At 38.7% G+C, this 20,680-nt stretch overlaps 1 protein-coding gene across 1 annotated transcript in view; it reads left to right on the top strand.

The window, feature by feature from the left end:
• The first annotated feature begins 16,128 nt into the window (after positions 1-16,128).
• Positions 16,129-20,680, top strand: part of TMCC3 (transmembrane and coiled-coil domain family 3) — a 316,968-nt gene continuing 312,416 nt past the window's right edge. Inside the window, exon 1 of the mRNA XM_074271232.1 lies at positions 16,129-16,305. Coding sequence (XP_074127333.1) covers positions 16,291-16,305 — 15 coding nt within the window. The 5' untranslated portion in view covers positions 16,129-16,290. The remainder of the gene's footprint in view (positions 16,306-20,680) is intronic.

Genomic DNA, 20,680 nt, shown 5'->3' with positions numbered 1-20,680 from the left:
ATTATATTATTACTACTTATTAGACAACAAGAAATACTCAAAGAAAATCAAAAGAATGAAAAAATAGAAGATAATGTGAAATAAATCATTGGAAAAACAACTGACTCAGGAAAATAGAACCTGAAAAGATAATTTTAAGATTATTGGTCTACCTAAAAACCCTGATCAAAAAGGAGGCAACATCTTTCCAGAAATTATAAAGGAACATTGGTTTGGTATTCTAAGCCAGAGGGTAAAAAAAGAATTTGATATAATTCACTGATCACCTCCTGAAAGAGATCCCAAAATGAAAACTCCCAGGAATATTATCACCAAATTCCTTATCAAGCAGTAAAATATTTCAAGCAGTCAAAAAGAAATAATTCAAATATTGTGGATCTACAGTCAGGTTAACACAAGATTTAGCAGCTTCTATATTAAAAGATTGGAAGGCTTGAAATATAATATTTCAGAGCACAAAAACAAAATAAAACAAACAAACCCAAAAAACTCCAGGATCACAACCAAGAATCATCTACCAAGCAAAATGGAATATAATAAATGGATATTCAGTGAAATAGAGGACTTTCAAGCATTGCTGATGAAAAGACCAGGGCTGAATAGAAAATTTGACTTTCAAATACAAGATACAAAAGAAACAGAAAAGAGAAATCATAAGGGATTTAATGAGATCAAAGTATTTATATTCCTACATGGGAAAATTATATATATGACTCCTAAAATGCATGTTATCTGGGATCACATGTGTACTTTCTCCTGTACTCTATGTTTGTGCCCACACACCTTTGACATAACAGATATCCTATTCCTGATGTCTTTTCTCTCTGTGTGATTTTCTCATGCTACCCCTTCTCCATGCAGCATCTCTTCTGGGTACATTATTCTAATGGGCTCCCTCCGCTCTCCTGAATGTGACATCTTGTAGGACATGGATAGCTCCACTATAGAATAGCATGACCAATGGGAATAAGGGAAGAGGAAAGTAAACAGAATAATTTTTGCCCAAGTAACATAGACAGTTCCCCTTTTAATGAATTTTTTTTCATAAGTGTCAATCTTCTTTCTATACTGTTCATCTTCTTAGTTGTCTTCAGTTTTTGACTGGCTTTATAAAGTGACTTTATGTCTTGCTTTTAAAAGAGCTATCAATATTGTTAGTGGAGTTGTGAATACATCCAGCCATTCTGGAGAGCAATTTGGAATTATGCTCAAAAAGTTATCAAACGGTGCATACCCTTTGATCCAGCAGTGCTACTACTGGGCTTATATCTCAAAGAGATCTTAAAGAAGGGAAAGGGACCTGTATGTGCAAGAATGTTTGTGGCAGCTCTCTTTCTAATGGCCAGAAACTGGAAACTGAGTGGATGCCCATCAATTGGAAAATGGCTGAATAAATTGTGGTATATGAATGTTATGGAATATTATTGTTCTGTAAGAAATGACCAACAGGGTGATTTCAGAAAGGCCTGGAGAGACTTACATGAACTGATGCTGAGTGAAATGAGCAGGACCAGGAGATCAGTATATACTTCAATAATAATACTGTATGATGATCAATTCTGATGGACGTGGCCATCTCCAACAATGAGACGAACCAAATCAGTTCCAAAGAGCAGTAATGAACTGAACCAGCTACACAGCAAAAGAACTCTGGGAGTTGACTATGAACCACTACATAGAATTCCCAATCCCTTATCTTTTTGTCTGCCTACATTTTTTATTTCCTTCACAGGCTAATTGTACACTATTTCAAAGTCCAATTCTTTTTGTACAGCAAGATAACTGTATGGATATGTATACATATATTGTATTTAACTTATACTTTAACATATTTAACATGTATTGGTCAACCTGCCATCTAGAGGAAGGGGTGGGGGGAAGGAGGGGAAAAGTTGAAACAAAAGGTTTTGGAATTGTCAATGCTGGAAAATTACCTATGCATAAAATTTTTGTAAAAATTAAAAAAAAAAAAAGAAATTACTTTAAGGAAAAAAAAAAAGCTATCAAGCCTGTGGTAAGTCCTGCAGCTAATGTTGCCTCAGTCCTACCTAATTCCATCCTGCTTGATCTGAAGTATTCATACGTTATAAATGGGTAGTGAAGTGAAAAACCTTCTTTAAACTTCCTTTAAAGGTTCATATGTCTTTGTCATTTGTCCTTTACATCTTTAATTTCAACTGGAGGCAAATCAGTTTATCCTTATCAACTGCCCCTCACTCCATTCAATATAAGAGATATCATTGAGGCTCCATAGGATGGATTCATGAATAGAAAATAATTTGCAAGAGTATACCTTATTCAGAAGCAACAGATTATATTAAAAGATTTTTAAGACAACAAAACAGCTTTTTATGGCTATTCATGGCTATATTATGAGGAGGAAGATCAAGAAAAATGATAAAATGGCTGGATCATGATAATAGAATATGAGAAGACAGAAATATTCTATTATTTTCTTTCTGTTTTATCTACCAAAGAAAGAGAGAAAAAAGATAGAGGGAGAGAGGGAGAGAAGGGGAGAGACAGAGAAAAAGAAAGAGAGACAGAAAATTAAGAAGGATGGCTAATGGGCTAATTAGGTAGTGGATGGGCACCCAGGAGAAATAAGAAGGGCATAAAATGGTATATAACATTTTCACTGAGTTCAAATTGTCAGTGCTGGGTAAATTGCATGCATGATATTGAAAGATATGTGTATGTTTACTGAGTCCTGTCAGTGGTCTCTGATGAATAATGGAGAGCAGAATTTCCATAATTTGCCTCCATACTGGAGGCAAGCTAATGTCCCAGTTTTCAAAGAAATTTTTTCTTTAAAAGCCTGGAGTTGTCAGGTGGCTAAATGCAGCTCATCTTGGGCAATCATGTTTTGAAAAAGAAACTTGGATGTGAGCTCAGCTAGTTACCATTCAGAATTTTTCTAGCAGACAAAATCTGAATCAGCGCTCTCTTTCCTCATTCCCACAAGGCAGTCAGAAATATGGAAGAGGAAACTTATGCTGGATTAGTAGGACCCAGACTCCAAAGTTCTTCTTTTATTGCAGATGATAGGAGTGAAGAGGATTTGTGAGGAAAAGAGTCAGAAAAACAGATCAGGTAGAGAAATGGAAAGCCAGTGCAAGTGAAGGATGTGAGGAAGTCATTGTTGATGGCACAAGGGATGATAGATTGGAGGAGAGATGAATCAAATTACCCCCTGGAGATATTTACTAATTATTAGAACTCAGAAAATATCGATTCCAAACATGTAATGTTATGGTAGAAGTAGGGCTCTTAATATCTCTGTGGGGGGGGAGTGTAGGTGTGTGGGTGTCTGTCTCTATCTGTGTGTCTCTCTGTCTTTGATTCTCTCTCTCTGTGTCTCTCTGTCTGTCTGTCTCTCTCCTTCCCCACCTCTTAAGGACTTAATAATTGCTTGTTGATTGATTGAAAGGAAAACTGTACTCTTAGAGGAGAATGAGCATCATTAGGAGATCCTATCCATGAGGAAGGTCCTAGATATTAAAAAGGTCCTAAACTCAGGGTGATTGACATCTTGATCTATCTGGCTTACCATCTGTTGGTTAGACTTATTTCATCATTGTTTATTCTGACTTGGTATATACAGTGTAGGGCTGGAACTATTAATAATCTCTACTTTTTTAATTTTAAAATTTATTGATATATTTTTGTATTTACATCACCTCCCTTTATAAGTATAACTTCACCAATCAACTCATGGAGTTATCCTACATTACAAAAAATAGGAAAAAGAAGGGAAAAAAAAGAAAGCAATTCAGCAAAGTTAGGAACACATCAACTAGATCTGCCAGTTTATGAGCTGCTCCATGCCTATAGTTTCCCTTCTGCAATGAATGGGCAGAATTAGGGATTTTTGAATCTTATCCTTGAGAGTGGCTTTGTCTATTATAATTATAAAAATGTTAGTTTTGTTCTATCATTTCTTGTAGTCATCACATATATAATAGAGCAAGCAATCTAATACAGGTTATATATGTGCAATTCTTGTAAACATATTTCCTTATTCATCATGCTGTACTAGAAAAATCAAATCCAAAGGGAAAAAAAGCAATAAAAAAGCAAACAACAGCAACAAAAAAGATCAAACTACTATGCTTTGAATCACATTCAGTTTCCCTAGTTCTTTCTCTGGATGCGGATGGCACTTTCCATCATAAATCTATTGGAATTGTTTTAGATCACTGCAAGCCTGAGAAGAGTCAAATTCCTTACAGTTGATCATCAAATAATCTTGCTGTTACTCTTTACAGTGTTCTCTTCATTCTGCTCACTTAACAGTTCGTGTAAGTCTTTCCAGGCTTTTCTGAAATCAGCCTGCTCATCATTTCTTATAGAATAATAATATTCCATTACATTCATATGCCATAATTTACTCAGCCATTCTCCAACTCCTAGGCATCCACTCAGTTTCCAAAAAGGTCTGTGTAACTATTGTTTATTACCTGAATGACTTGGGGCAAATTACTTAAACTCTTGAGGTACTGATTTCTTCATTAGTAAGACATAGGAATTACACTGAATTATTCCTATCTGTTAGAGGGCTGGAACTCTGAAAAGGTATACTTAAGACTCAGTATGATTGATGAGATAATGATTCTCTAGCTAAGAACAAACTTAGTGTGGTACTTAATGTGATGTAATGATATAATGTTCTATAGCTGGCTCATGCTCAGTGTGGTATAATGATGTAATCATACTGAAGTATTTAAGGGCTGGGACAACTGGGAACTCTCTCTCAGCCACAGCTCTCAGCCACAGACACAAGAGAAGATGCCAGACTCCAGATTTCAGACTCCACCTTTGACCAGTCATATGGTAGCTCTCCTGCCTTCTTCACTCTTCCACTAAGACCAAGGACTCAGGCTAATCCCAAGATCCTCCAGAGAGCTAGTCTAGACTTTACACTACCTCTATGACCCTGTCCAATTCTAAATCTATGATCTCATGATTTGCAGTCTTTTACTGCAATCACAGAACTTCAGTTAACCTCCAGTCTCTCAAACCATCTACATCAGTACTCTGGATATTTTCTGATGTCTTTAAATATCCAAAAGTTATTTGTGTCTAATAGTAGCCATTTCTAGGGCAGGGAAGAAGAGACAGAAGAAAAAAAAAAAAAGGAAAAAAGACATTTACATAATTTTATTGCATATTTGAATGGAATTGTAAGTTGAGCATATAGATTTGTAGTTTCATGTATAATCAGCTTTTTATTATACTATGCTTTGGAAATTCTTGTTTTATTCCATAAATTAAAAATAAAGTTTTTAAAAATTGCGATCACCCCCCTAAAAATTGCCCCTCTTCCCCCCCCAAAGCAGTAGGAAATGGAAAGGGACTCTTCAGTGTGAGGGTCTTCATCTTTCAATTCTATAGAGTTCTGAGCTCCTGACAGCTGCCATCTTCAAATGATGGTCTAGTGAATTTAGGTTTTGATTTCTGGCAAAAGTTTGTAATGTTTCATTCATAGGTTTCAAAGAGCCTTTGGGCTTTTTGTGAGGGCATAATTTATGATTTCATTAGTATAGGGGGGTGAGGGAACACTTTTCAAGAAAACAGACTAGTTTCTGGTTATAATTTATGTTTAGGGACAGTGAGAGGTTAAGTTACTTATGAGGAGTCTTACAGCTAGTACATGTCACAGGCAGGACTTGAACACAAAGCCAACTTTCTATTCACTATTTCACATAAATGCCTTCAAAGCATATTTAGACATGAAAGTGTCTATAAAAAGAAATATGAAAAATAGTTCATACTAGTCTAAATGTATTTCTATTTTGCTAACCTATAATGATACAGGAGAAGTAGGTGGTACCATAGTGCATAGAGGGCTAAGCCTGGGGTCAGAAAGATTCATCTTCTAAGTTCAAATATGACTGCAGACATTTATTAGCTGTGTGACCCTGGGTAAGTCTGAAGTTTGCTTGCAACAATAAAATTTTTATCATTTATAGTCAAGGAGATCACAGATTTTCCAAAATATTGACTGAATGTTGTAATGACTTCAGGTGTACTACTAATGAAAGGCGCATGTCCACACTGAAAAAGCCAAATGTCAATTTTCTACTGTGAGATTATAACTTTTGTTAAATTTCAATCATTTGATCAAATGCTATTTGAAGTATTATATACTATTTTATTAAAATTATGTTTACTGGAAAAATCCTCTTTGACTCAGTTTCCTCATCTGTAAAATGAGTTGAAGAAAGAAATGGCAAACCACTGCAGTATCTTTGCCAAGGAAATCCCAAATGGGGTCATGAAGGATTGGACATAATAAAAAATGATTGAATAATAAGTAATGGCATGGGACAATAATGATCTACCCCTCTTCCTTTCCTCCCTCTCCCTCTTCCTCTTCGTCTTTTCCTTCCCTTATTAGACTTGAAGCTGAAAGCAATGCCTTAAACAATATTTTCTGGATTTCATTAAAATATTTGAAAAAGCCTTCCATGTTTAACGTTTTTTGAATGAATGTCAAAATTTGTTTTTATATGTAATTGGGGAAAATATCAATTTTCTTAAAAATCTTCTGTAACATTTTGTGGACAAAATGGTGACATGTGGGAATAGATTGGATAGTTGTCACTACCATGGCCAGGGGTACTAGTGAAGCCTAGAGCCTTGAGTCAACTTATAATAAAGGACAGTGCTAAAGTGCTTATAACTGAGTAATATGAAGCTGTCACTATAAGCTAATATGTACTGAAGGACTTAGGGAAACAGAAGGGCAGAACCTTCTTCCTATAGTAACAGACTTGTTGAATTCTCTGGCAATTTTAGTTGTGGATATACTGGAAATTTTAGTGAACTATAAGGCAACAGTGTGACATGGCAGCCAGAAAGGGCAATGTGACCTTACAGGAATGGATCAGATCTCAGCAATGTAAGCACCTTTAATCAGCACAACTCCTCCATGGTTTTTCATTATCACACATAGTGCAGAGAGACAGGGAGCTTTCCTTCCATGTAACTGTAATTTTTTTGTTTTTTTTTCTGCTGTTATTTGTGGCCTAATTGTCCATATAAATATTATTTTTTTCTAGAAGTGACTGATTGGAATGATCACTAGGAAAAAAACCGCAACATAATTTTGATTGCATAGTGCCCATATGATGATACATTGAATAAGCACTTCTATGTAAGGCAGGCTACTGGCTACTGGAGATACAAAGATGAAAAGAACTAGTCTCTAATCTCAGAGAGCTTTTATTTTGCTGACAGGATACTATGTGTACATAAAATTAAATAAAAGATAATTTGAGGAAGGAAAGAAGATTAACCATTGGGAGGAAGGGATATCAGAAAAAGCTTTGTGTAGGAAGTGAAACATGAACTTGATTTTAAAGGAATCCAGGGGTCTTTAGCAGTGGTAATGAGGTGTGAATGCATTTCCAATGAAAAGATATGAAGGGTGGAGGTGGAATGTCAAGTTTGATAAGTGTCTAGTTTGGTTTAGCTGGAGTGATATATATTGAAAAAAGTAAGTTGGATCCAGTTTGTGAAGAATTTCGCATGTCAGAATGAGCAGTTTGTGTTTTATCTTAGAGGCAATGGAGGACCCCTAACGGTTTCTGAGCATGGCTGTGACAGTCAGTTTTAAGACTTTTGATTTGGTGGCTATCTGAAGAGTGGGCTTAGAGAAGAGAGAAAGTGAAAACAGGAAAATTAATTAGGAGGCTATTGAAATGGATGGCAGGGGAAGAATCATTGTTGATTGAATTTACTGCTTAGCTCAGTGCCTGACATATAGCAGGCACTTAATAAATGCTTATTTGATTTGATTTGAATAAATGTGAATGTCAATGGGCAGTTAGGTGTCTCAGTGAATAGAATATTGAACTTGAACTCAGAAAGACCCATCTTTCTAAATTTAAATCTGGCCTTTACTAGCTGTGTGACCCAGGACAAGTCTGTCTTGTCTGTTTGCCTCAGTTTCCTCATCTGTAAAATAAGCTGGAGAAGGAAATGGCAAACCACTCCAGTATCTTTGCCATGGAAACTCAAGAAAATTCCTTTGTGGGGTCATGAAGAGTTAAACACAACTGAAAAATAACTGAATAATAAGGAATATCAATATGGGAACAAAGAATGAAGATTAAGCTATAATTATGGCAGCAAGAAAAATCATTACCATTGATAGTGTTTATAAATAACTAATAAAGAGGAAAACTAAGTCATTTGAGAGGAGAAATACTGTGCTTGACATAGAGACAGGAAGAACTGGATTTAAATCCTCTGACACGAGCTTTCTGAAACTGGGCAAATTATTTCATGTCTCTGTTATTCAGTTTCTTCATCAGTAGAGTGAGTGATTTGAACTCATTGGTCTTTAAGATACTTTTATCTTGAAATCCATAATACTATGAGAACTGTAATTACAAACATCTATTAGAAAATTTATTTGGAAAAACTTATAAAATGTGGGTAATAATAGCACTCAAGTCCCATGATTCTTGTGAGGATAAAATAGCTATAAAGTACTTTGTAAACCTTAAAGTGTTTTATTAAATGCTAGTTAGTTAGAGCCATTCATAAGTTAAATACACTACCTTGGGAGACACTGAGTTGACCATTGCTGGATATCTTGAAGTTAAGAGTGAGGAGAAAAAAAGAAAAAGATGAAGTTGAATGTGTAGATGAGCTATACAAGGAATTTTTGCCTAGATATGGGTTGGACTATATCAAAGCTTCTTAAACTGTGGGTCACAACCCCATGTGGGATCATGTCACTGAATGTAGGGATTGTGAAAATAGTTTTTTTTTTATCAGTAACTTTCATTTGTATATCTATTTTATACACCTATATTCCTGGGGTTTCATAAACATTTTGGGATGAAAAGGATTTGCTAGTGGGAAAAGTTTAAGAAGTCCTGGACTATGTGACCTGTGAGGTCCCATCCAACGAAGATTCTGAAGTTCTAAAGCCTCACATTTTATGAAGTCTTCTTTGATCAACATTTTCCTCAGTAACTTCATTTTGATTTGGTTGTTACTTTGCAATATACAGATGAGGAGAAAAGGTTCCTTTGTGGAGGTGAGCCTTGAGTTGATTTCATAAAATTTTCGTAGACCAGTAACTTTTACTCTGTGTGTGTGTGTGTGTGTGACTTTATACTAACTAACATTATACTAACGTTTCTGTAGGGAGGAAGAGAAAAGAAATATTTGTTAATCAAAAAAAAAAGTGCAATGAAAGAAAAGTTGTGTTAAAAAAAGGGATTTGTCTTATCTTTTTTGGCCTCAGAAGACAGAACTGAGAGTAATGCACAGAAGAGGTAAAAGCCTTGTTGTCAGGGGGAAAATGGCCTATCAGTGTTATCCCAAAGCATTATAGCCTACCTTAAGAACTATTGGTTCCCTTTCACCTTTAGGGCTACATGTAGAGAGACTAGACATTCTGGGATTGTGGAGGGTTTGAGTATTGGATGACCACTGAGTTTTCTTGCCAGTCTGAAGCTCTTGCTTCTGGGCATTGCTTGTGGTGCTGTACCCATGATTCTCCAGTGATCCATGTTTTTGTCAGTTTAGATTGTCTCCCCATAGAAAGATTGCATCCTAAAAGCTAGAGTAGGTAATCTTTGAGGTGTGTTACATAAGGCTGAAAAATTCCCTTTCCCTGCAACCAACCTGGGGATGAAGTTCTTAGAACTTTCTATCTTGTAGTAAGATGACAGATATCCTTAAGTCCTTTCCAGCTTGTATAGAAACTGCCAGAGCTTGAGCTCTGTTGCCTTGCCTTTGAAATGCAACATCATCTCCACACTACAAAGGGGCCATTAGATGAGGATTTTATTGGAGACTTTTCAGTCTCACAAAATCACTAAAAAATGTTTTTACTTCCTTCTCCCACCAGCACTTCAACCCATCTCTATCTTTTCCCTGACAAAAGTTGAAAGGTTTAGAGGACAAAAATGGTTCTTATATATACCATTAGTATTATCTATATCTATTGCTATTGTTCAATCATTTTCAGTCACGTGTGACTCTTCATGAGCCCATTTGGGATTTTCTTGGCGGGGATACTGGAGTAGTTTGCCATTTCCTCCTCCAGCTCATTTTATAGATGAGAAAACTGAGGCAGAGTTAAGTGACTTGTCCAGGATAGTAGCTAGTAAAATGTCTGAGGTTGAATTTGAACTCAGGAAGATGTCTTCCTAACTTCAGACTCAACACTCTATCTAATGAGACACTGAACTGTCCCCATTATCCATAAAAAACAACTAAAACACCCAGAGAAGACATAAAGACATACCTATCCATTTCAGGGAGATTACAAAAATTTCAATGACATGGACTCTGCCTTTAGGGAACTTACAATCTAGTGGAATATTATTGCCATCTGTGATTGGCAGTATATTACTTCTCAAGATAGAATTTGTTCCTACATATCACTCAGCTTTCAAAAAAATGGATGATTGTAGCAGTGGGTTTAGATGGATGATGGAATAGAATGTTTGATATATATTACATGTTATCTCTCCCCTTTCAGTGCTTAGATGATTCTTTACATGTGAGGTATAACATCAAAAAGGAAATAGATTTCTAACCCATTCTCGAATCATTTTTTTCCTCTCAATAATATTTTATTTTTTCCAAATACATATAAACATAGTTATTAACATTAATTTTTGTGAAATTTTGTGTTCCAAATATTTCTTCCTCCCTTCCTCATATCCCCTCTCCCCATGACAGCAAGTAATATGATATGGGTTAAATACATCTTACCCTTTTAAACATACTTCCATAATGTCATATTGTGCAAGAAAAATCAGACTAAAAGGAAAAAGAAACACAAGAAAGAAAACAAACAAACAGAAAGATGAAAACACTATGCTTTGATCCATATGCAGTTTCCATACTTCCCACTCTGGATGTGGTTGGCACTTTCCATCTCAAGTCTTTTGAAATTACCATAAATTACTGCATTGTTTAAGCCAAGTCCATCACAGCTGATCATCACAATTGCGTACAGTGTTCTCCTAATTCTGTTCATATCATTCGGCATCAGTTCATGTAAATCTTTCCAGGCTTTTCTGAAATCTGCCTGCTCATCATTTCTTTATAGAACAATAATACTCTTTTACCTTCATATATTATATTCATCCATCCACAACTGATGGGCATCTACTCAATTTCTGGATTTATTTTTTTCAGAAGTTTTCAATGCTGATTAATGATATTGTTGCAAATTTGGGGTTTTCAGAGAATCAAGATGGGTTTTGTTTTCTGTATGCAATTTTCCACATGATAGATTTGTAATCAATTGATGAGTCCATGGCTTTATTTTCTGAAAATGAGAAGTTTAAAGAAGTAATCATTGTGATGGACTCTGTTAAATTCTCTGCATGCATTGATCTTGGGGCACCCTGTGACTAGCACCTATTTGGATGGAAAAACTCTGAAAGGCACCATAAAAGCTACTGAGCTGAGTTCTTCACTGTTTCCTGTAATGATCTTGTTCCAGTCTGGTAGAAAATTAGCATTAATTAAATTAGTTGCTATACTAAGAAAAGGGTTTTATGAATCTTAAGAACTCTAATTGGAAACAGAAGATAAAAGAACCCATGATATAATAGATATATCACAACATTTTGGAAACCATGATTCTGACTCTGTCACCAACTATTCATCTACTATGTGCCCATGGACCAGACAACTTCTGAGCCTTAGGTTCCTCTTTGGTAAAAAAGGTGATAATAATAATTATAATACCTTTCTCACAGTGCTGTGGAGAATAAAATACCTAATAAACTCAAGAGTGCTGTGTTAATTATTAGTTTGTAGTCCACGTTCCTCTCAGCTCTGAATTTATATAAGCTGAAATTTTCTGGGTTCACATTAAGTGTGTATATGGAGGAAGGGGGAAGAAGGATAATTTGGATGCTTGAGTGTACTTCAGTTGGCTCAAACTCATTTCACTATAGTTTGGTATTTTTTTTGTCTTTTGACCAGACTTTATGCTTTCTTTTGTGAAGGGAGCTCCAGGAGAATGAATAATTTCTCTACACTTTATTGTCTTAGAAAGTTACCTCTGGCTTTGCCCAGGGTTCTACAGCCATTCTGAGTTAGAGGAGGGTCTGGGACTTGGGTCTTCTTGACTGCAATCCCTAACACCCTCTTCTTTCAACTGCCTACTCCTAAAATCAACAAAATCCAGTTTACAACAGACTAACAGATCAGAAAAGGCAATATATTGAAATAATAAAACTTTGAATCAAAACAGAATTTCAAGCAAAGCAATGGGAAATTTGTCTTAATACTTATTCCCAAATGAGCATGATTTCTAATTTCCTCCCAAGTGACCTAAGAAAACAGTGTCTCTGTTATTCAGACCTTTAAAACAGGGAATATTCTCTCTCATGTGAATACATATGGGCATAGGAAGCTTGCCAAGAAGGATTTAGCATCTAGTGCAGGAATCCTTGCTTGAACATTTCAGTTACAGTGTTTGATTGCTCCATTTCTACTCTTGGCAAACATCTTTCCTTGCTCCATGTTGTCTCATGTGAGGATTCTATGTGCTTCATGGACGGAGCAAATGCATTCATCTGCTTTCATCTCCTTCTTCTTGGAAGGATCTTTTACCCTTCCAGTGCTACTGAAATGTGACTTATGTGCACAGACTCACAAGAATTGAATTACCAAGACCTCGAATAAGGCTTGTTTTTGAAGCTTAGTGCCTCATGAGAAATATAGGCCTTTCCTCAAATCTTCATGGTGGGCCTAATGTGAGCACTTTTGATAGTTCAGTGTTGGGATGTAAAGGGCTTCTAGATCATTGAACAGTTCCCCAAAGGAGTGTTCTTAGCTATAACATAGAAAGAATATCAGAAATCTTTGTCCCTGTAGCAGAGAAAAGCAAAGAAATCCATCTAAAGTACAGTTACCTTTATCCAAGAATGAAAATCATAAAGTTTTTGTAGCACAGTTCTAGACACAAAATAGACACTGAATGAATAGATTCATAGAATTTTATTGATTTAAAAATTATTTTTAATTCAAAATTCCCTTCCTTCCTCCAGCCCCACATTGAGAAGACAAGCAATATAATACCCATTATATATGTGGAATCAGATCCATAGAATTTGAGTCATAAAGGACCTTGTGTAACATTAATTCAACTTCCTCATTTTATTGATGAGACTAAGGTCCAGGAAGTTGAAAGTTTGCATAAAGTTATGTAGCTAGAGAACTCATTCTCTTCCTCCCCCGTCATCCACCCTCCAAGCCTTCCCTTTTCTTTCTTTTAAATAATTCAATAGTATTTTATTTTCCTAAGTACATATAAAGATAATTTTCAACATTCATTTTGGTAAGGTTGTGAATATAGCCATCTGGCAGTTGGTTATCATAAGCTTTTCACTAATAAAGGTAGTTTTGATTTGATTCTTGGTTCTAGAGCAAAGGGAAGAAACTGCAGGATTAAGAACAGGTAAAATATGCAAGGACAAGTCAGATGGTAAGGTGCTGGAGTTGTTGTTTTCCTAGGAATAAATCGCATGGTTGGAATGTGAAATGTAGTCTGAGGCCAGCTAGATATAGTAGATCAAATGAGTTTGCACTCTTACAATCAAGACAGTCCAGCATTAGGGTGGAGTTTCAAATCTGAGAGAGTTATTAATTCCCTAGGGAGGAAAGTCATTCAATGTTCTTTGGAACGTAGCAAGCATTGAGTATATAAAGACAAACAGTTCCTACCCTCAGTAGGCTTACATTCTCTTGGTCTTATATGATTCTTAGAGCAACTTGGTGAGATAGGTCCTGCAAGTTTTACTCTCCCCATATTAACAATTGAGGAGGGGCAGCTAGGTGGCGCAGTGGATAGAGCATCAGCCTTGAATTCAGGAGGACCTGAGTTCAAATCTGGTCTCAAACTTAACACTTCCTAGCTGTGTGACCATGGGCAAGTCACTTAACCCCAGCCTCAAAAAAAAAAAAAAAAAAAAAAAAAAAAAAAAATTGAGGAAACTGAACCTCAACAAGGGTAAAAGATTTGATCAAAGTGATGCAATTAGTGTCAGGGTAGGATCTAACAAGTCTCCAAATTTAGCACTGTAATATGTTAACATGCTACAACATCCACCTAAAGGTAGCAAAGGAGTGGGATGGGGGGGGGGGAGCATAAGAACGATAAGACAGGAGCCACTGGGCTCCATCACTTCTACCTGTCAAGTAACAACCTAGTCATCATTTTTAGTCATCATGTGGATGGATAGGCATGATAGTAATCCAGACAGGATGTTTTATTTAATAAACTTTAATCAGCATAGCAAGTATGAAAATATCAGGTCTGTGATGCCATTGATACTGTATAAATGTTAAATAATTGTTAAGGTGATTCATCTCCAGTCAATGTCCAGCTTTGTCTCAGAGCATTTGGCAGTCAGAACAATGTGAATTCTCAAACATGTTTACAGGCTTTTTTTTAAAGTTTCTGATTTTTCACTGATGCCTGTCCTGCTCCCCTATCATAGCAGACTGAGAAATGCAAGCTCATTTCTATACTTTCAAATACTTGCTCCCACTCACTTAGTCAATGAGGCATGTTGGTATCCAAATGATTTCCCTACTGTGTGAATCCTCCTAATTCAAATTGTTTGTCGTTGTTTTTAAATTTCTTTTTGTTTTACTTATTCAAAGCATTTGAAGAATTTTATCAAGGGGGCCTGGATTTCTTTTCTTTCTTTCTTTCTTTTCTTTCTTTCCCTCCCTCCTTTCCTCCCTCCTTCTCTCCCTTTCTCCCTCCCTTTCTCCCTCTCTCCCTTCCTTCCTTCCTTCCTTCCTTCCTTCCTTCCTTCCTTCCTTCCTTCCTTCCTTCCTCCCTCCCTCCCTCCCTCCCTCTCTCCCTTCCTCCCTCCTTCCTTCCTTCCTTCCTTCCTTCCTTCCTCCCTCCTTCCTTCCTTCCCTCCTTCCTTCCTTCCTTGCTTCCTTCCTCCCTCCCTCCTTCCTTCCTTCCTTCCTTCCTTCCTTCCTTCCTTGCTTCCTTCCTTCCTTGCTTCCTTCCTTCCTTCCTTCCTTCCTTCCTTCCTTCCTTCCTTCCTCCCTCCCCCCTCCCTCCCTCCCCCCTCCCTCCCTCCCCCCTCCCTCCCTCCCTCCTTCCTTCCTTCCTTCCTCCCTCCCCCCTCCCTCTCTCCCCCCTCCCTCCCTCCCTCCCTCCCTCCCTCCCTCCCTCCTTCCTTCCTTCCTATCTTCCTTCCTTCCTTCCTTCCTTCCTTCCTTCCTCCCTCCCTCCCTCCCTCCCTCCCTTCCTTCTTTCCTTCCTTCCTTCCTTCCTTCCTTCCTTCCTTCCTTCCTTCCTTCCTTCCTTCCTTCCTTCCTTCCTTCCTTCCTTCCTTCCTTCCTTCCTTCCTTCCTTCCTTCCTTCCTTCCTTCCTTCCTTCCTTCCTTCCTTCCTTCCTTCCTTCCTTCCTTCCTTCCTTCCTGCAATTGGGGTTAAGTGACTTGCCTAGGGTCACACAGCCAGGAAGTGTTAAGTGTCTGAGGTCACATTTGAACTCAGGTCCTCCTGACTTCTGAGCTGGTGCTCTGAACCTGGATTTCTTTATGTCACTTCCAATCCCATCCTTCTTCTGGAGTCATCAAGATCCCACAAGATTTGCATTTCTATGGCTGGGAGCAAGAGGAGGAATTCCCTTCTTTCGCACTGAATTTAGAATTGGAGTTTGGAGATGTTTGGGATTGAGCGCTAGGGGAGAGAGTAACTTCAGAGTGGGCAAAAAAAAAAAAAAAAAAAAAAAAAGTGGGTCCAAGAAGGTGTGTGGATCTTTGGGTTGTAACTTAAGCCGTGTCTCCATCCCCTGCCCTCTACAAACAGGCTCTCTATTGTTTTTTATATGCTCTTTTTTGGGGGGAGGGGGGGAGGAAGGCGCATTCAATTAAAATCTTTCAAGAATTTGGCCCCAACTTTTCTCTATAATCTACTTTGTAGATTTGGCACTGTTGTGCCATAGTGCACGCGGCGCAAATGCGTTTGAGTGTGTGTGTGTGTGTGTGTGTGTGTGTGTGTGTGAGACCATCTCGTGCAAGCCCTGGTCCCCCGCCCCCGCGACGCAGACTGAGTCTCCGGCCACCTCTTAGAGGCGCCGCGCACACACGCATGTGCGGGAAGGGGCGAGCGCAGCGCTCGGGGCTCCACGGGCGCAATCCCCGTCTCGGTTCTGGGGCCGCAGCTCCTCTACCTGCTCGCGCTCTGGCTCCCGACCTGCCGACGTCCCGGCTCCCGGCTCCAGGCGTCCCGGCCGCTCCGGACCTAGCTAGCACAGCTCCACCATGCTGCTGCGGAAGGTAAGGAAGGAAGCGCCTTCGAAACCAGGTGATCGGTGGGTGGCTAGAGAGACCACGGCGTCTAGGTCGGCTCTGGCTTCGGGGACTGATGAGGCTGAGTGTGCGTGGCTCCGTGGCTTATATGCCCCTGTGTTTCTGCACGTTCGCGAGTGTGTGACAAAATGTGCGTGTGTGTGCGCGCAGCTATAGCGAGGGTGTGTGTGTGTGTGTGTGTGTGTGTGTGTGTGTGTGTGTGTGTGTGTGTGTGTGTGTGTGCGTGTGTGTGTGTGTGTGTGTGCGCGCGCGTGTGTGTGTGTGTGTGTGTGTGTGTGGAGAGGGAGAGGGAGAACGATAACGGCGTGTGAGCATCGTCAGTGTGTATTAACACAAGATTAGTGTATGTGTGTGTTTAGGCGTGCCCCCGCCAGCATAACACCTGCCTTCTCTTTCTGAGTCCCTTTCGGGAGCTTACGGGGGTGCCCCAAAGCTGAGCCTGGAAACCCCAGAGCCGGCCAGCGCTGCTGCCTGTGGTCCGAGCGCACCTGAGCTTGGAGAGGAGGGAGGCGGGGCTCACCACAGGCAGAGTTCCGAGCTGCCGCCCGGGGACCCGCACTGGACCGGGACTGGGGAAAATCTCTGCAGCACCCTCCTCCCCATCGCGTGCCAAGGCCGGAAGCCCGCGGGATCTCCTCGCTTCCGAAGAAAAGGGCTCCCAGCTTTTGGAGGGGAGAGTGGGTCATCCCCGGCTGCCTGGAGCCCCAAAGCTTGGGACCCAGAGGTACCCCCAAGCTCCGCCCTCTCTGAGCAGAAACTCCGTAGGATTTTGTTTTGCTTTGGTCCCAAGCGCCCACTAGGGGTCCCCGTTCCCCGAGGCTGGAGGCCACATCGGGAGCATTCGAAGGCCCCCCGGCCATTTCTCCCTCACCCACCCAAGAGACCACAGCCATGCCTTTGGGGAGCGCAGGGACTAAAAGGGCATTCCTCCCACTTGGAAAAGAGACTACAGTTTTCCGGGCACCCTTCCCATCTTCTTCGTTCCTTCTTGTTGCTTTGGGAGCTCTTTCAGAGCACCCAACTCATTTGCATTTTGTCCTGGGAACCTTTTTCTAACTTTACTCATTTACAGTTTTTCTGCAAGCGTGGGCGTTCTTGTCCTTTCCTTTCCCACCTATCCCTCACGCCCTATTTTTTTTTTTGAGGGGGAGTGGGTGATGGTGGCGAAACTTCCTGATTCTAGGTCAGGTTTGTTTTAGACATCCATGTAGAAAACAAATCCCCTGAAAAATCCTTCTTTTTTTCTGCCTCCACTATACTCTTACTTCTGGCTACTGCTACTAGAATTCATGTGCATTTGTTCTCTCTCCTTCCTGGTGTGTTCTTAATACTAAAATGTGGCTACTCATGGTAATGCTGGTGGAATGTTGCTAAATTAACATCACTGAAAAGTAGAAGTTCAAAGTTTAACAGTTTGGGCATGGATTTGTTTCACTAAGGACTTTTAAAGGCCTTACTGTGTGATGGCATTGTACTAGGTATTGGGGCTACAAAGAAGGGGGAGAAAAGTCTTTGAGAACTTAATATTCTACTTAGATGGGGAAGTTTAGGATTTTTTTTCACCAAAGAAATTTTCTGATACTGGCTGAAGTTGCTCATTTCACAGACTGGCTTCTGGTGTTTCCTGACAAATGAGGTGGTCTTTGTAACACTCACTATCTGTAACGTGCTCTCCTGGCAGTTACAATTACTAGTCTGCCCTAGGCCCAACAGAGTACCTTTGACCACTGACCTTTGCAGTGTGAACTCTACCCGGCTCGCCTCCTCTGAGGGCTTCAAAGGTCTCTGGCCACAATCTCTTGAATCTATAGTTTAATAACCAGTAGCGCGCTCAAGAACAGCCACGTGTAATCTTAAAAGCCTTTATTATACCTACTCACATAATGCCCTGACTTGTTAACTCCCTAGTGCACACCTGGTCTGAAGACCCACGTGTTCACTACCAAACTCCTTACCTCTCGGCTATCCATCAGCTTGGCTTGGCTCAGCTACGCCAGGTTAGGGAGCCAGGTTAAAGAGCGACTGCTGCCTGCAGTGGGCTTATAAAGGGCCTGTGAGGTCACACACACAGCCAACCAGCGAGAGAGCCGTCACCCATTACGAAGCTGTCTCAATATGGACAGGATCCCACCCACAGGGCAGACCTATATCCACAGAGAATACTTCTGGGCCACTCAATCTCCTGTTGTGCTGTGGCGCCACCCATTTAAAGGGCCCTTACAATTCCTTTCTCTTGTTTTGTGGGAACCACATAAGGCCCTGCTGTGTGATGGCATTGTACTAGATATTGGGGCTACAAAGAAGAGGGAGAAAAATCTTTGAGAACTTAATATTGTAGTTACATGGGGAGGTTTAGGATTTATTTTCACCAAAGAAATTTTCTGATACTGGCTGAACTTGCTCATTTCACAGACTGGCTTCTGGTGTTTCCTGACAAATGACACCCACTATCCAATTTAACATGGGATTAAAGCTTTAAAGCAAATAAAGATTTTAGAGTTTATTTAGGCCAAGAGTTTTTAACCTTGGGGTCCTTTAACTGGGGAGAGGGTGTCTATGAACTTTTAATATAATTCATTCATTTTATAATCCTTTGTATTTGATTTTATGCATTTAAGAATATTCTACAAAGGGATTTCTAGTCTCTACCAAACCAAGAGAGTCCATGAAACATCTATTCTCTTCATTTTGCAGATACAGAAACTGAGGTGATTTATTCAAGTTTTGGGTTAGGATTCACAGTGAATTCTTCTGATACCAAATCTAGCAGCCTTATCATTACTCTTATTACTTACTGTTATGAGGTTGCCCTCCTGATGATCTGGAACCTAGGAAGTGGGAAGAAGGAAAATCTCTTTTTTTCTGAGTTCTCAATTAGGTCTTCAATCCTCTGGAGTTGGTAGTTTCACCAGAGTTTGGACTAGAACCAGAAGTATCAAATAAGTAGGCCTAAACCAGATTAAACTGGAGTGTTTATCTGATTGTAATATGTTGGTGTATTAAAATACACATACATATATGTATACAGATATGTGTACACATATAAGTTCAATTTGGTTAATATATTGGGGTATTTTAAATATTCATATATGTGTGTATGTAAATACAAACATACATATGGGTTGGTGTATACATTTTATGTGTTGTGTATTAAACATATGCATATACATATTTGTGCACATGTATGTAATATAAACATTAATATCTAATTTCCATGTACTGGCTGTTAAATTATACATGAACACATGTATATACACAATATTGCACATATAAGACTCCATATAATTTTAATAGGTTTTATATTAAATATATACATATACATGCATACTCATATATGTGTACATGTATAAGTTTGAATCGAGTTTTACTATGTTGGCGTGTTAATATACAAGCATGTGTACACAATGTACACACATAGGTTCATTTCTGACTTTAATATGTTCATTATTTAAAATACACAATATATATATATACATATGTGTACATATATAAGCTCCTGTGTGATTTTAATTTGTTATGTATTAAATATGCACACATACATGTGCACAAATATAAGTTCATGTCCAAATTAATATTCTTGTATGTTAAAATGTGTGTACACATATATATATATATATATAATATGTGTACATACAAATCTCTATACAATTTAATGTGTTTTATATTATATACATGCATATATACACGTGAATACACATGTGTACCTATATAGTTTGTATCTGGGCTTAATGTTTAGTATGTTAATATGCACATGTGTAGACATATGTTTGTACAATCTTAGCCAGTTTTATATTTACATGCATATGCATACACATGTGTATAAGATCATATCTGGGTTTAATATGTTGGTGTGTTAATATACATGCACATATACACAATGCATATATGTGAACATATAAGTTCATTTTTGCCTTGATATGCTGACGTATTAAATACAAATGATATATACATGCACATACAATACATATGTGTATATATTGTTCTTATATACATTTTTGGTGTTTTTTCATGTGTCTTTTTATGGTGTGTTAATTTTTTTTGGTGTGTCTTTTTAATGGTGTGTTAATATCTACTTATACACATACATGTGTGTACATGCATGTGTTTGTTACATACCCATGTTAACATATGGGCCACAGGGATTCTTATGTATCTATCTGAGTCTGACAGTACTGGCCTTGACTTTCTGCTAGGCTATGCTTGCCTTTGTGTCCACAACAGGTGTGAACAGCCCAGCCTTCTTGCCCTGCTGGGCTGCCCTTGTTTCATCTCTACCCCTAGGCCCGTGGAAGAAATTGAGTAAGCAGTGTGAACAGCAGGACTGTTTTCATTTATGAGCACT

This window comes from Sminthopsis crassicaudata, chromosome 5 (genome assembly GCF_048593235.1).
Source record: "Sminthopsis crassicaudata isolate SCR6 chromosome 5, ASM4859323v1, whole genome shotgun sequence".
In the NCBI taxonomy this organism is placed as follows: Eukaryota; Metazoa; Chordata; class Mammalia; order Dasyuromorphia; family Dasyuridae; genus Sminthopsis; species Sminthopsis crassicaudata.
Note: the sequence above shows the minus strand (reverse complement) of the source record. Positions and strands in the feature narration are given on the sequence as shown.